We start from the raw sequence: 17,301 nt of genomic DNA, 5'->3' as shown, positions 1-17,301 counted from the left end.
TGGCTGCTATTTTGTGGGAAGATAATAAACACACTGAGCTCAACAACATCACTCTGTTAAAGAGATTCTGGGGTAGATGTAAGAAGCAGTAATAAGGGAGGGGAAGTGATAAAGTGCCTGGTAATTTATCACCGGCCAATCAGCTTCTGTCATGTAAATGATTGCTACTTACATTTTGCCATTATCTATCTCCACTTTATCTCAGGCTTGCCTACCCTCCCGGAATTGCCGGGAGGCTCCCGAAAATCGGGTCCCCCTCCCGCCCCCCCCGGGAAGGTCGGCAATCCTCCCGCTTTTGCCTGGCAGCCCCCGCACCCCCCCTTCTTAACGCACTAATTACTGTTTTTCATGGGTCTGTGGCAAGGGGCGGGACTAAAATGACACAAATCGCATCATTTTGTGTCATTTTAGCCCCACCCCCTACTCGCGGACCCTCAAATAGCGGCATTTGCCTGGATTGGGGGCGGGGATTTCAGTCAGCAGCCCCGTCCCCACCCCCTAAGTCGGCAAGTATGCTTTATCTCTCTCAGGGGCAGATTTAGTAAGCTCGGTGAAGTGATAAAATGACTGTTTTTTATCACCGGCCAATCAGCTCCTTACTGTGAAGTTACAGGCTTGGTTTGAAAAATGACAGGTAGTAGCTGATTGGCCGGTGTTAAAAACCAGACACTTTATTACTTCACCGAGCTTAATAAATCTGCCCCTCAAAGCTTTGGTACATGACATCTCACCCTAGGTGCTGTAACCAACAGCAACTATAATAAAATAGTTTTAATTTTCTATCACGTTAGAATAATAATACCATGTTGCTAAATAAGCTTACATAGCTATTAAGCTCTTATCTGGTCTTTTACATGGTGATGCATCGCTTAGATGCACAGAGTGGACATTTCAGTTTGTGCACATTGAGGCGCACCAATTTACACCATTGACAGGCTTTGTCATTGCATTAGCAACTGCTGCAAAAAACGCAAGGGTGGCTGCAACTGCGTCAGACTCCACTGCTATGACAGGTTGCTAAGGGATTCACAGTGCCCATTGCCTCCACTTCTACTGAAGATGTGCACTATTATTGCCTATACACCGCCTCGCTTCTCTGCCAGAGACACTAATGGAAGGGACTACACTATTCATCCATAGAGCTATCACACCACACAACCATAAATAACACAAAGAAATAGCTAAGGGCACAGAACCGCCTAGGACTCGTGTCCATCACAGCACAGACCTTACAGCTCAGATTTATTTTCCATTTTCTCTCTTTAAAAGCAAAACACACATTTGTGACCTAGCAACAATAAGGTTTGAAATCATTTCCAGATCGATGAACTGAGCATTACCTTTAAAAATGGTATGACAAAGGGTCGCAGCGGAAAGTTAGTCGCTTCTTGCAGTTTGGAATGAAATTCTTCAATTGTCAGCGTAGAATTCTGTGGGATATAGAAAGAAATCATTTAGCCGATTGCCACTGCTTTTGGAAAGGTTAGCGGCACAAAATTATTACAAAGGACAAGTTTAAGTATTTCTTAGTGCCTTGATTTAAGTCCTAAATAAAATGTTTACCCACACAGAAAACATGGCATGTATACACAGGAGACATTTACAGCAGACCTTTTAACTACACACAGCGGGGGGCATTGTAAGGGATAAACCAATAGCCCACCTTAGGATTCGCAAAGTAATAGTAACATCATTAAAGGTATTGTAAACTGGCACCAGGAGGCACATAACAATCTGCCTCTGAGATCCCACCAATATCCCACTGCGATAATTAAATACATCGCACGGATGTATCAAACATTGCAAACAGAGGCCGAGCTTGCGAGAAAGCTTTGTCCCTGGGAAGCCGCTTACTTTGTAACCGCACATATCCCGCCAAGGACTACCATGTGCTCAAATGCCCTTTGGCATATTTAGGAGATACTAAAATATTGTCAAAGAATGTAAAATCGGGGAAAAAGCATTATTTCATAGGTAACCGATGAATCCCGTATATGGGTAATATCCAGTTATCAGTGCAATTTTTTGGGAATAAAAAAAGGCTATTAATGCCATTTTAGCCCAATGGTCAGTATTGGGCTGTTCAATTTGCGGGTGAGAACAAATAGGATCTGGGATAACACCAGGGCGAGTCAGTTAGCCATAGTAAATTACTGCAGCTAATTGGATACTTCCCTAAGTCTACAAAATGTTGGTTTCCAAGGTGTGTGGTTGAGGTTTACTTTAAATGCTTCATTTTTTTTATTATTATTAGTATTGCTACTGAAAAAAGTAAGAGCATTATCAAAAATTAATTCTTAGTAGGTATATGTGAAATCATACAGTAATCAGCACTTTTTTTTTTTTTTTTGGGAGCCTGAAGAATTTGCTGCAATTCCCCAGTGAAGTTCAAAAGGTTGGGGTCTTGGGTCTTTGGACCCTCCCTAAAAAGGGGAAGGTCCCCATTTTTTCCATCCCCCCCCCAGGAGACAAAAGACAATATTGAGGGTAAAAGAGAATCTTTAGATCCCCCTTCACTGTAACTATGGGGACCCCTTAAACCCCAAAGCCAAAAGGCCCCTTAGACCACAAGAATCGATGTTGCCCATTTGCCCCCCTTTTTAAATATTTTGAACAGCCATTCCCTGTTGACCATTACAGAGAACCCGACAGAGAAGGGTGGAAAGGTCAGTTAGTCCAATTGACGGAAGTATGGCTGGTAGGAAAATAAATTTGTGATTGGACATAAAATGTAATATGTGTAATATTATCATTATTTAGAGCAAGGGTTCCCAACCACGGCCTACAAGGCACCCTAACGGTCCAGAGGAACAATTGCCATTGGAAATACAACAACTTCAATAGAAAATGTGCTAAAAAAGAAACAAATAAGGACATAGACTAAAATAGTGACATAAGATGAATTTATTTTTAAATGTGTAACTATGAATCATAGGACACGCTACTTCCCGTCCTTCGGGAATGCGATAATAAATAGTAAGCCTGAGAAGGGTAATGTAATTATGATTATCTTGCTACTTATCGCCTGGTAACTCTGTTTTCGGCATTACTGAAGGGGTGATCTGATGAGATGAGATCAATGGCTCATAAATCTGTCAGCAAACCATTGCACGGTGTACGAGGAAGAATGTAACTCGGACCCAAGACAGAAGACAATGCAGCCAGTTACAGTTATTAACCACCTTGTTCCAGTAACACTGCAGGTACAAAGCTCTGCTATTACAATGCGGAATGTTGAATGAGTCGCACTTGCATGCCAGTCATTGTAATCTGTGTTCCCGATATACTTGTTATTCTTTATATTTCATGTCTTCGGGGATTATTTATTATTTACAGATACATAATGAAAGAGCTTTGCATTAAATAGCTACAATTTTTCAAAGCTATTACACATCTCCGTTATGCATAAGTAAATGGAGTCATTTGTAAGACCATTAAAATAACCTATTAGGTTTTATTTGTTTATTTATGGCTGAACAAATGTTGTGATATAATTTGTAATAAAACGTAATTCTGGGGACCGGTGACACCATTTTGCTTACCACTAGTCCAAGCACAAGCGTGCGCACTCGTTCCCCGATTTCTGGTGAAATGTCATTGCCAAACTGTTGTAACGTGGTGAGGAACCTCTTTAGTTTGCTGAGCTGCCGCGCACCGCAGGCTGGAGGCAACTGCTGGTTCGCCAACGAGGATGAGGAGGAGGACGAAGGTCCGTTGCTAAAGCCATTAGGAGGGGACGGAGCTCCATTCAGTGCTGTTGGTGAATGACTTGTGCCATTGGTTACTGAGGGATAAAGCATTAAACATTAAACAGACCTGTTATATATATATATATATATATATATATATATATATATATATATATAGTTTTTTTATTAGATAAGTAAACAATGTTGACATTGATGTGGTCATTTATTTTATTTTAAGGCTACAGTCAGGCCTTGCATTTATAAAAGGTGACCTATGCATTTGCCAAGGCAACTTAGATCCAAAGGGGGTGCCCAGCGGCAGGCTGGGCATGTACCCTGCGTGAAAGAAGGGGAGAGCATATTATAGGTAACTGTGGTGCCTTGATGAGATAAAAAGAAAAGTGATGACCAATCAGTATCCTTCTCAATGTGCAGGGAGGTGGGATTTTGGCTGGAGGCAGAGCCTGGAAGGAGGACACAGCTGGCTGGGAAGAAGAGGGAGGCAGTGAAGAAAAATGGTACAGTAGGTGGGCCAGAGGTGGTGGAGTCGGAAGGAGGACTAAGATGGGAAGAGCAGAAGGGAATTGAGCTGTGCTGTATAAGTTATTCAAGCAGTATTGCATTCAGCTAAGGGCCCTGAACAGAGCCAGCAACCAAGTTAAAATACTGTAAATAGGATTTTGATTGAAAGGTGGGATTCATGTTTTTCTCTTACTGTCACAGCAGGGTTTTTTTTTAGGTGAATGAACCAAGAAACAAGGTACTGGAGCTGGGGGCTGCAACTAAAATATTTCCCGGACACCCAGCGTAAGATGTTGGTGTGACGGGACTTTGAGCTGGCATCTATCTATACCTTGCCTAGTGGTCTGCTGCAGATGTCATTTTTTTTGTTCCGGATTAACAGATAAACCGGGTTTAGGTCGACAATACCATGGTTAACCACTAGTGGTCGACGGCGTCTAGTTAGATGTCTATACTTGGTAGACAGCATTTACATAGACAGTGACGCTAGATCGACGAAAGTAAAGCATTGACAGTAGCAAGGTCTTTTTTTTTTCTTTTTTTGGTGCCGAATGTCAGAGGGGTGCACCTGGACACTGTATATGTGCACAGTGTCCCCTCGCTGCGCTCGCTATGCTTTGGGCACGCGGTCGACCAAGTTTAGATGTCTAACCAGACATGGTGGACCACTAGTGGTTGACCATGTTATTGTTGACCTACAGACGGAGCAAGCCTCATCTAGCCATCTCTGGATAGCCATGGTAAGCCATGGCTCACCAAGGCCTATTGTTCTCAGCTGCAATACAATACATTACAATACAGTAGGGGATTAGCAGAGTAATCCCATTACTCACTTAAACCTATTAAAGGGCTAGATGTGGATGGCTCTATCTGTAAATCCCATATAACATTGTTTCAACCACCTCCGACCTTCCTAATTTGCATATAATGACAACAGATATATTGTATGTACCAAAGAAAATGTGACCAATATAGATATAGTTATACCCTCATTGTAATCTGCTTCCTTCATTTATTTTTTTCCACAAATATTCGTGTGTTCTATCAAGTGTATCTAAATTCTGTTTCATGTATCAGTTTCCGCACAACTATAACAATGCTTTACCCTGCATCCTTCATCCCTGCACAATGCTTGCATGTCATAGCATATAATGTGACAGTTTCCAATTCACAAGGTTTGATTGGCCATTTCAGTGGCATTAAACCAGCAGGAAATATACTTTGCAATGGCCCAATGATGTACAAGTACCTATTTATACAAAGCAAACCATTTGCACAGTTTATCCTAAATATAGCAATCAAGTACAGGAACCAAACTGGCGGGGTAGTTACTGCCATCCGATGTGACCGGTGAGGTCGCTCAAACAGCATACGTTTCTGAACTGCATGTAAGCAAGGCAGGTCTGTGTCTTTTGCAGTGCTCATTACCAAACAGGGAGACACCGGTGTTTCTGTATTTGCCATTCATTTGCTATTTCATTAGAAATATTATATATTAACAGTTTAATTATATGCCACATCGATTCTTCATCGCCCATCTGGAGCTTACAAACTATCAAGGTGGCCATACACACACACAGATTAATCTGCAGATCTGTCTGGTTGGAACAAAAACATGGTTATGGATGAGAGCAAGTGACAGTTGACCATTTGTTTGGAAATGCTGCAAAACGGACAAACTGTCACTCATCCATAACCATGTTTTTGTTCCAACCAGCAAGATCTGCAGATAAATCTTACTAGTGTATGGGCGCCTTTAGGGAGATGTATCAAGCCATCTAAAGAGCGATTGGGGTGAGATGTTGCCCATAGCAACCAACCAGATTCAACCATGGTCTAGGTTTTAAGGAAAGCCCTACTTGAACACAGATCACGTAATTATTACCTCAGCTATTTTGATTGAACCATCTGTGCTCAAGCATGGTTATCACTTAAACCTGGACTGTCAAGTTTGGTACACACCTACAGATATATCTGAAGATCAATCTATCTGCAATTATAGATGGATACACACTGCCGATCCGATCCGTACATTGACATGCACATGCCCAGTCAATCATCTTCATGGATATATGTGGATGGACCGACTGTGCTGCACTGTTGAATGACATTGTTCACAGACGTATCACTGGTAAAAACTGGAAGTTGGTCCATCGATATACTGGTCTTTCAATCGAGCGACTGATATATCGGCCAGTGTGTACCTAGCATAACAGTCATTGTGACAAAATCATTTGATGGTTGCTGACCATCAAATAGTTTTGCATGCACTCGCTGACCTAAGACACATCTGTGGTGCTGTAGCTCTGCAGCGCCCTGTACAGGAAGTGAGCGGGCAGCTGACATCCGCTGACATCAGCTCCTTGCCCCCTGCATGTGCATCACGGAGGCATTAGCATGGGAACGCCCAACGTTTTCATGGGAACGCCTTGAAACAAATTTCCATGGGTGCGTCCCTTCGCCGCCACCCCCCCCCCCCCGCACGCACTTCTAGGTATGAACGGGACGGCGAATATAAATGTATATGAGCATGCGCATTCGCTCACCATCATGCACGAACAAGCAGGGGAGCGTGAGTACCTGAATAAGGTCCCATGTTTGGGAACCTCTGCCTTAGACTATAATCATTAGACATTACAATATTGAACTTGATTAGTGCAGTAAAGAATTTCTTACACGTTGTAGGTGTGAACGAGCTCGTTCTTGGGGCTCCCTGTGTGGTCGGGGGAGGCGGCATCGTCGGCGGCGTCAGCCTGGATTGCGTCTTTACCTCCACAGGTGAGTCCGGCATCGTGGAGCGCTTCTCAGTACGATCTGCGGAACAACATAAAAGACATTTTATTTTTTTTAAAGTCCAAACCTTTAGCTCCCTACGTACTCCTTATACACAATATAAACACAAATATAAAAAGAGCCGCCAAATTACAGCAACGTCATTCAAATAAACCGTTTTTTTTTCTTTTCGTTATGATTAAAAAGAGCGAACACCCCTGATAGACAGACCTCATTTTAAACAGTGAACTCTAATCTTTTGAGCTTATTTAAATTCAATGCGCACAGATGCTTCTTCCACAGCCGGCGCAGAAGCAATAATGGCAGTTCAATTCAAAGCTATGGGAGAGAAATAAATAAATAAAGAATGGTAATGAATCCCCAAATGACAGCTCCAACAAACCAAAACCTGATGCTCTGTTCTACAGGTGAGCTGCTGGCAGCGTTGCTACGTCCTCCCAGACTTCCCTTCTAAGCAGCACCTGCTGCCCTCTGTGCTGCTTTTGTTGTCATACTGCGAGAGATTCAGTATAATGCAGAGCGCCTCCTGGCTCCCTCTCCCACCCTATTTTCTCTTGTTTTATTCCGAAGCAACAATAGATAAATACCATATGTCACATAGTAAAAAGCTTTTTCTTTGTTTACACAGCAGCGGATTGTTTATACTTGTTCATTAGGGGGGAAAATGCACAAATAGTCCGGTTTATACCGCAGCTTAAAAAGAAAAGATTACAGGTGTATTCCAATTATTGTAAATATTGCAAGCTGGCGTAATTCACAGCCTGCAGTTCCTGTGTGTGTGTAGATTGGTGACGGTGTGAGATCCAGACATGTTATTAGTGCTGGGAGATTTTCCATTTAACGATGGCAGGTTAGAGAGGATGAGTGTATAAAAGGGAAGCAGACAGTGTTAGGTAAGGGGTTTATCTAGGTGCGGAGATAGGGAAATAATGATCAGAGATAAGAGAGGGGGAAATATGTAAAATATACCAGTGTTTGTGACAGGTCTTTATAAATGAGCGGTTCAAATTAGTGCCGAAGTGGTATTCAAACCTGTTCCTCGTGGAACCCTAACAGCGCATGTTTTCCAGATCATCTAGCTAGAGCACAGATGTGTTCATTGACTAACACAATAGATCTACAGTACAGGTGGTAATATTTACTGCTGAGGATAACTTAAAAACACGCAAAGTGATAGGGCAGAGGTGCCCGACCGCAGTCAACAAGGCACACGGCGCGAAAATCTGGAAGTTTATGGGAGCGAATGGCAATCGCCCATTTGCGAACCACTTCTGTACAGGTTTGTACTGGAATTAGAATCAGGTGCTCCATGATAGCAGTTTTAGGGGAACAGTTATCAAACTGAAGGGGTTCATTTAGTAATATAGCAACCAATCAGAATCTACTTCTTATTTGTTTAGAACCTTCCAGAAGATAATAGATAGCAACTTCCCATCTTCAACAGAACACCCATCCTTAGTAAATAAACCTTGAAGAGAGAGATAAAGTGGAGTAGTTCATCGCAATCATTTTTTTTCAGACTGTGCTAGAAATATTAGCTATATGCTTCGTTTGATTGCCTTGATGTTTGATATACCTCCGCCAAAAAGAGATCTATAAGACTTTTAACTTGAGTATTCCAAAAACTGATGTAACTAGACACGTAAACGAAATTCTTAGTATAATACACACTAGGGGGAGCTCAGAAAGAGCTAACGACCCCTCCCTCGTCCAAGCATGCTTGGACGAGGGAGGTCATCGTTAACGACGGCCATGTTGCAGCTGAAGCACGCCCATCTCCCCCTTGCAATCGCTCACCTCGTAGCAGGCATCGGCAAGTGTGTATGGCATATTTAATAAGCATTCAGTATGATGAACACAGAGCCTCAGGAACACTACAGGAAACACTACAGGAAATGAACCCTTGTTAGGCCATTACACACTAGCCAATTCCCCCGCCACCAATATTGGCGGTATCGGGGACCCGGCAGGGAGGTGCATTGGCTAGTGTATATGGGTCTAACAAGTGATCATTTACTGTAGTGTTCCTGAGGCTCAGTGTTCATCATACTCAATGCTTATTAAATATGCCATGCATGCTTTGTTAAAATTACTGTCCAAGGTTTGTCTTCATTTTTAAAATGCTTTGCCCCACCATTGCCAGTGTGTATGGAACCCAGGAGAGGCAACATAACAAGCAGCCGACAAGTGCTGAATTAAGCAGAGCAACAAACCACCATTTACAGGAGACAGAACCAAAAAGATCAATGTTTCCACCTTGTAATAAAGAGTCCGCACTTCTGTATTAAACTTAATAGGTAATAAAAATACTGACAGTAAGTCTACAGTTCTTTGAATGAGTGCGTAGAATGAGAGAATGAGATTTATTGCTATTTAAATCCACAGCATCTTCTGCAATCACACTGCTAATTTGAACGAGAACAGCACACAGCCTCTCACTTGTCTAGTTCATTCTTTGTAGGTCAAGTTGGTTCAAATGAATAAACATTTGGCATCATCATCTGGAATCATTAGCTAAAGGATGTCAGAAGTGGGCTTAGATTATGGCTGACACCTGTGTACTAGATTTTCCCAGTGAGCTATTAAATGAGAAACAACCCCAGTCCTCAACTGCACAAAGGATAAGCACACAGCTCTTGACGGAGGCCGTGGAATGAGGCCAAATGAAAAGTCAGAATATGGTAAGATAGATTTACATGGGCCCTAGCTGTAGACCAGAACCAGTTAATGTTAAGCATTTCATATACATGGCTGCATCACTGCGCATACAGTGTAAGGTGTTGCATTGCTAAAACATAAACACCTGCAGTCTACTGATGCTACGTTGTATTGTCAGAACAATATTATAACAATTCGGACTTTAACAACTCAGATATTTTAACAATTTCATCAGTGGTGCATTATGGGGGTGCAGGCAGCATGGAATTTGCTAATACAGCCCTGCCAAAATGTCCGCCACCTTGTTTGAGACAGGTGCTAGAGGTCCACTCCCTGTCAGGGGAGAGCAGCCCATACAGCGCTACCCAAAAGTGCCAGATTTTGGGAGTGCTGGCGTGCTGTTAGCATACTGTAGAACCCCTGGCAACAAGCAGAAAAAACATAGAAACCTCTGGCAATAAGCATGTAACCCTCTTGCAATGAGCATTTAACCCCCTGGCAATGAGCATGTAACCCATGGCAACAAGCAAGAAACCCATGGTAACAAGCAAGAAACGCCTGGCAATGGGCAAATAACCCCTGAGAATGAGCAAGAAACCCCTATCGAGCATGTGGGTAAAGAAAATTATAATTCATAAATGGGGGAAATTTACTAAGATGATAGATATATTTCAGATGGAATGTTGCTATGGGTTTCCAATCAGATACTTCGCCAGATGCACTAAGCTTCAAAAGTGATAAAATGGAGAGTGATAAACAACCAACCAATCAGCTCCTGTCTGACATTTTTCAAACACAGCCTGTGACATGGCAGGTAGGAGCTGATTGGCCGGATGTTTATCACTCTCCATTTTATCACTTTTGAAGCTTAGTGCATCTGGTCCACGATTAATCTATTATCTTCTAGAAGGTGCTAAATAAGAAGTAGATTCTTATTGGTTGCCTATAGCAACATCCCATGTCAAATAGAACTCCAATCGTAGTAAATTTCCCACAAAGTGTTTGTTATTTTCACACTAGATAACAACCACCGCGGTGGTATTCGCCTTATCACACTTCGCTCACCTCAGCCAACCTTGGCTTCCTTCTCTGCAGGGAAATTAAATTGCTTTTAGCTCCGACTGCCACAGAGTGAGGGCGACAATTAATGCGCACCATCTAAATAAATGCAAGTATTTCTCCCTATCCAAGGAAAGATAGGCAGACATTTGCCAGAGCTAGTTTACAGATAGCAGCGAGAATGCTGTTCCATCTGGATTCCATTCTGCTAACACTCACGCTAAACTATTGGAGAAGACTTTCCAGATACCCAGATTGGAAACATGTGGGAACAGTAAAGGGAGGGAGTGGATTTCGACTTAGGGATTGCTGTACAGAAATAAGGCACAATGTGTATCCTCTAATTCAAGTATTTACAACAAAACATCACTCCGGCCCAGCCAATCTGTTTTCTCTTAAATAATTATCTCATTAAAGACTGTTGTTTCGAATAAAAGAAGTGGCAATGAAAGAAGATGGCACACAATGGTGGCATAAGGACTAATACCAGTCATTACCACTTGCCACACTATGGCAGAACATGAGGAGCTGGTATGGTTGGCATATATCCACTTTCTGCATTTGTGCACTACTAAAGCTGTTCTCACTTTCCATGGACTGCGGTTGACGACACGCTATTTTTATGACACAATTAAATAACACATTTAATTCTGTTTTCAGTTTCATATACTGTAAGGGCTTTTGTTGGATGTTCTAGGTCGAGGAAATAAAGAACTGGCAATGATTACATTATACTTCCACTAAGGAACTTGGCTGTCAGTCAAAATCCAGCTTAGATTGGAGTCTCGATTCTGACCAACCAAGACGTCAACCCAAGGGTCATTGAAATAAAGCCAAAGTGATACCATCTGCTGCTCATTTTACATTCAGAACAATCAGTTCATGATGGAGATACGTGGTGATATAATGGGTCAATCTTAATCCCCGTACACTCATGAAACCCTCTGGTGAAGTGGAAGATTTGAAAATAAATTCAGGAAATATCTTCTAAGAATGCACAGACCTGGGGCAGTTGTTTTGGATTATGGTAAAAAAAAAAAAGTTGGAGACAGTCATTTTGAGTTAAGAATTGAACATTAAGAACTGTGATCTCAACCAACTGGGGGTGATAAAAATTAAAAATAGCAAAGGCTGAGAGGGGCAACAATCAATACCCACAAATCACAACATTATGAGGATGGGGACTAGGCCTGGTCAGCCGGTGTGGCAAGCTGCGGCTCTTCTATGGGCTACTTTAAAGCACCCAGGAGAGGCTCTATCTGGCAAAATTGTGTGAAATAAAGATTAGTTTATGTTTTTTTAGACAAGGCTTGATATGCACAAGAGAAAGACCATATATATGTTTTAGTATAAAGAGCTACAATACATAGGAACCTCTTGAGATTGTAAGAAAATAATAATGAATATTTTGGTCCATTTGTAGGCCATGTCTTCCTAGCCTTGGCTGACCGATGCAGCAGGAATCTCTCTCTCTCTCTCTACATTGCTCACCCATGGCCATGAACTTATTCTGCCCATCGTGGCAGAGGGAATGGTTGACTGAGATGGAACAGATCATCCAAGACTAATATATAGATAATAACAATAAAAATATGAAATGACTTATCTATCTATAAATATAAAAGGCTAACTGCTCCTCACCTCTATGAGGTAAAGTACCGACAGTGACCACTAGAGGCTACTCGACAGACCAAATTACTCAATAAAAGAAAATGAAAGCAATTTCTACATGGACTCTGATCTGTTTCAAACTTGCTGGATAGGTAGAGAGGGATGTGAAGACAGAGATTTGCGGTAGAAGCAGATAGAGACTGGTGGTGGTGTGGAGAGTTTGTGGGCTAAAAACTTTCACAGCTCAAAGTGAAAGTAAAAACCGTCACATCTCAAACTGAAAGTACGTTGCAGAAGTGGCCATTTTGACAGGCTCTTAACTAGTGTTTTAATAACTGTGCAAGCCCTACCTACCTCTCCATTCTTTATGCTGACCTTTGCCATCTTTTATAACTTAAAAGAACATCGCCCAATAGAATTGCAGAAGTTTCTGCAATTCTTCCGCATGACCTGTCAGTCTCCTAGGTAACAGGGAGCTCTATTAAGATTTAAATTGACACATAGGGGCATGACCATGATATTGCTACCAAGTAAAAAAGTGAATTAATAAGTGATATGCTATGCTTCTTAGGGGGCGTTGGTTTACTGCCATAATTAATTATATTCACATTAACAACATTAATGCAAGCCACTGAGAAACAGCCTTCCTTTATTATTTCAGTACGGGCTATGTTCTTTCCCCATTAACACAAACAATCGATTTTAATGACGACATGATTTCTGAGAATAGGACATTGTTGGGGGTTTTTTTTTTTCCATGTCCTTAAAACATGCAGTTCTCTGTTTATACATACTTGGAGAACAGATAGCATTAGCTGTCTGCCGGGCCAAAAGAAAGGTCTTTGATCAGACTCACAGTTGACATAAGTGTTGGGCCTGACTGTAAGAATGTGTCTGGGCTCCGTCCTGTGCCTTTATACCAATAGCGTTTTGAGATCAAGCTCTTCATTTGTAAATAAACCATGGGGCTCAGAGAGGCATCAGAAGTCGGTCACATTGAATATATTTAATTCATCCAGCCTGCACAGTGACATAGAACAGTGCGAGAATGCATCCGTGCCCAGTAACTGCGCGAGCGATGCTTCCAGGTCAGAGGTTCTATGGATGTTTACATAATGTAAACAATATGGAATATATATAAGCATTTCAATGGTGACTTTAATGTCGAGTATGAAGGGCTTTTTTCAGATCCTTTCACATATGGAAAAAATAAATTGTACGATATCCATTCGCAGATGTCAGCCAGGGTAAATAATTCCATATGCGTATGGGGACTGGTTTGCTCTTAACCCCCCCCCCCAAATTCTATTTACGCTTTAGAGAATTTATAGACATATGAACATATTTAAAGTACGTTAAATTATTTTACTTTGAGAGGTAGGTTTATTGACGACTCGAGAGGAAGATTTATTGACGACTTGAGAGGCAGATTTATTGACGACTTGAGAGGCAGATTTATTGACGACTCGAGAGGTAGATTTATTGAAAAAGTGGATGCGTTGCCCGGAGTAGCCAATTGAATTCAAGCTATTGTTTCTATTACGTTCTACCTATCCTATTGGTTCCTGTAGATTAGACAGCCAATATTCCTTTTTAGAAGTTTTGATAAATCCAACCCCAGAAGTTTACATATGTCAAATCGTATTCTTCTCGTAAGATTTTCATGTGACACGTTATCAAATACTGAACCCCAAAATATGCTATGGTGGTGCTCAATATTCGTTTAAGTATTCTGTAACTGGACGCTGCTGATCCCTTGTAGCGCCTAATAAAAATAATATAATAAATAATAATAATAATAATAATAATAATAATAATAAATGCTAACCCCAACACCCCCTCTGCACGCTTTGCAATGGGACACTAGTAACTTAATGCTGCTGGCCAAAGGAAGTAATTACAGCCCTCACGCAGCTGACAGGTCCCCCATGCCAGTAGATATTTAACCTTGCAGGAATTTAGTGAATTCTTTCAGAAGTGGCTACTGATTTGCAGATTTTGGTATTATCATCTCAGGGTCACGTTCTCTAGTAATCTAGTGAGACATTCTGTGTTTGACACTTGTGTGTAAATTGTTGCTGCCTTCATGTAGGTCTGTGGGGATCAGTAGCGCCGTCAATGGCGTACCACAATCAGTGATTTATCTGTGGTTTACCTCTTGGTTAATTGTGAGAAGCTGAAACAGGAACTTTTCTCCAACAAATACATAAATATTTTTCTTGTAGATTAGAATTTCGACAGCAGATAAGACCACTTAGCCCTAAACACATGTACATGCACACACTAGGGTTATGTTTTGTCATGAGTCAATTAGACTACCAGTATATTTTTGAATTGTGGGAAGAAACTAGAGTACCCAAAGGAAACCTGCAGGGAGAATATACAAATTCCACACAGAACCATGGTGGGAACTGAATCCATCTATCTATCTATCTATCCCGTCATAATTGTACTGATTTCGGTGGGACGGTGCTTCTTTATGGTGACTGCCCCACCAACAGGCCACAGTATCCTGCTGGGGAGGGCTGGGGTTAGTCCAGCCTCTCTGGCAGTGCTCAACACATCCCAAGGTCAATGGCAACGGTGCCGTGTTGTGAGACCATGCCTGATTTTTACACTGTTCGGAGGTATGATCTACATTAGTCAATGCTTTCAATAAAAGACTTATAATAAGAATATATTTACCATGTATCAAACATATAGGGGTGCTATCCTATTAGCTGTGATGCATTGCTGCAGCAATGGATACCGGTGGGCCTAAGCAACTAATCCCGTAAGCAAGCATTTTTTGGGGCTTCTGCAGAATCCTGATAAGCAGCCCAAGGACACCTGTTTCTTGACCGATAACTCATGGGTCAGGGAACTTATCCCAGGATCCCATTAGTTATTGCCCAATAATGGGTCATTTACCGCACGGTAGAAATGGGCTATAATTGAATAGACCATTTTTCCGGGATGTAATCGGATACCCCCCAATGACTTGGAATCATTAAATATTTTTTTTATTTTTAGACAAATAGTAACAATTAACAGACTGCCAAATTCTGTTGCAGCGAATAGGGAAGGGTCAGGTGTGAAATATATGAGCGTAGATCTCTATCTCTTCAGCCTCACACATATTCTCCAGCAAACAAGCAGCGGATATAGGTGTCAGGTTCCCGTGGCAGGTATACTGTGTGTATACGGTAGGGCGGTATCATTTGGGCTCAAACGTGATGTCTGCAATCAATGCTAACAAAGCTCACCCATAGCAACCTTTTCTTATATACTCACATACATATTTATAAATGGAAATAGATACAATTCTATATGAAATACGTTGAATTAGCATTTTTTACGCTATGTAAGAATGCTACCGTGGGAGCTGAAATTGAGCATCTCCAATATTAAGGGTGGAACAGATCAAAATAATTTTTATTCTAAATACTAAAAAATGTCCCTTAAAATGAAAAGTGCTTTTCCCAAATGTCATGCGACGTTGTTTTTTCTCTCTCCATATATATAAATTAGGTATCACGCTGCTCACTCCTATTATGTGACCTCAGTGACAAGCCTGTGCAGACAAATCATCGCAAACACACAGTTAATGGCGAAATAAATATCCAGCGGAATATATTTTCCAACATAATTACCCCATCTCTCACTTTCTCTTTTTAATGTCTCAGAATAATTTATGGCTCTGTACACAAAAAAGACTGGGTAGCTTAGCTGGCTACTGCTCTCGGCAAGTAAAGTGGCAGGGTGAAGGGTGGCCCGGATTACATATAATTTTATGCCGCGCACAACAGTGCGTGGAATAATCTTGCAGTTTTGTAAAGTGGCCGCAAGCCAGTAGGTAACAGTGTATAAAAATAAACTCTTTTTCTCCTGTAAATTATGAAGACTTTTTATTTTTTATTGTAAATATTCTACTACTTTGATATTGATATTTTGATTGAGGTTTACCCATTTTTATTGTTCATTAGTTTTATAATGCAAAAAAACTGTTTTTAAAATAACTGTTTTATGTGTGTTTTTATTTTTGCCATAATAAAAATAATAATGATAATAAAAATAATAATACAAATAATAATAATTAATTATTTATTTCCAGTTTCTTTTATAGCGCAACAGATTCCGTTGCGCTTTACAATTGTAGACAGTGATAAAACAATCTGGGTAACAAAAGACAGACTTGGAGGTAGGAGGGCCCTGCTGCAAGCTTACAATCTATAGGGACATAGGAGGGAAACACAAGGGCAGGCACCAGTAATAGCATAGCGGTCCCACCAAGTTGCAGGTCCAATTGTAAGCATTCGAGCAGGGCCCTGTGACCTTTTTATCAGTCTGTTATCATCCAGTCTTTTTTTCCTGTTTAATTTCTAGTCGTAAAGGCACAAAAAGCAAATGTCTGGTTCGCGCTGTGGAATATGCATGCGCTATAAAAATAACTGGTAATGAAAACATAAAAAAAAAATATTAAACAAAAAAAAATTATGATGTATTATTGCTTTTCTGCTTCCAAACTATTTTGCAACTATTAGGATAGACATAACAATGTTGCATCAATAATACAAAAGTATAGTATTATGACAGTAAAAAAAAATAAGACCTTAAGTCATTGGTAATGAACAGTATATTATGCTAATTGTTTCTCACTCCATACAGAACAAGAATTAATGGATGTGAATGTGATGCTTTGAAATCACCAGTCACAAGTTCAGAAAGAGTAAACTGTCTGGAGACCCAATCGGAGCCCAGCAGACCAAAGACATGATAAATCTGGAGTGAAAGCCAGCTGTATTATCCTCCGCACAATGTTCTCTTTTCACTGTAATAAATGGGACTTGTCTCATTAGATGTCCAGATGTTAACAGTACTGTTGGCCATCATGAAACATTTCAAGAATCTTGTAAGTGCTGACAATACTAGCTTGAATTACCCACACTGCCTCCCACGTCCCTCTTTGGAAACCTAAGCCTGTTATAAT

At 41.0% G+C, this 17,301-nt stretch overlaps 1 protein-coding gene across 5 annotated transcripts in view; it reads right to left on the bottom strand.

The window, feature by feature from the left end:
• The window catches only part of RUNX1T1 (RUNX1 partner transcriptional co-repressor 1), a 119,789-nt gene that overhangs the window by 33,444 nt on the left and 69,044 nt on the right, over window positions 1-17,301 (bottom strand). For all 5 annotated transcript variants that reach the window (XM_083187068.1, XM_083187067.1, XM_083187070.1 and 2 more), the window contains exons 2-4: window positions 6,888-7,025; window positions 3,543-3,784; window positions 1,341-1,430 (exon numbers count right to left, since the gene is read on the bottom strand). In XM_083187068.1, coding sequence (XP_083043194.1) covers window positions 1,341-1,430; window positions 3,543-3,784; window positions 6,888-7,025 — 470 coding nt within the window. The remainder of the gene's footprint in view (window positions 1-1,340; window positions 1,431-3,542; window positions 3,785-6,887; window positions 7,026-17,301) is intronic.

Source organism: Crinia signifera, chromosome 5, assembly GCF_055691185.1.
Source record: "Crinia signifera chromosome 5, ASM5569118v1, whole genome shotgun sequence".
NCBI lineage: Eukaryota > Metazoa > Chordata > Amphibia > Anura > Myobatrachidae > Crinia > Crinia signifera.
The sequence above is the reverse complement of the archived record's forward strand: the minus strand, read 5'-3'. Positions and strand labels throughout refer to the sequence as shown.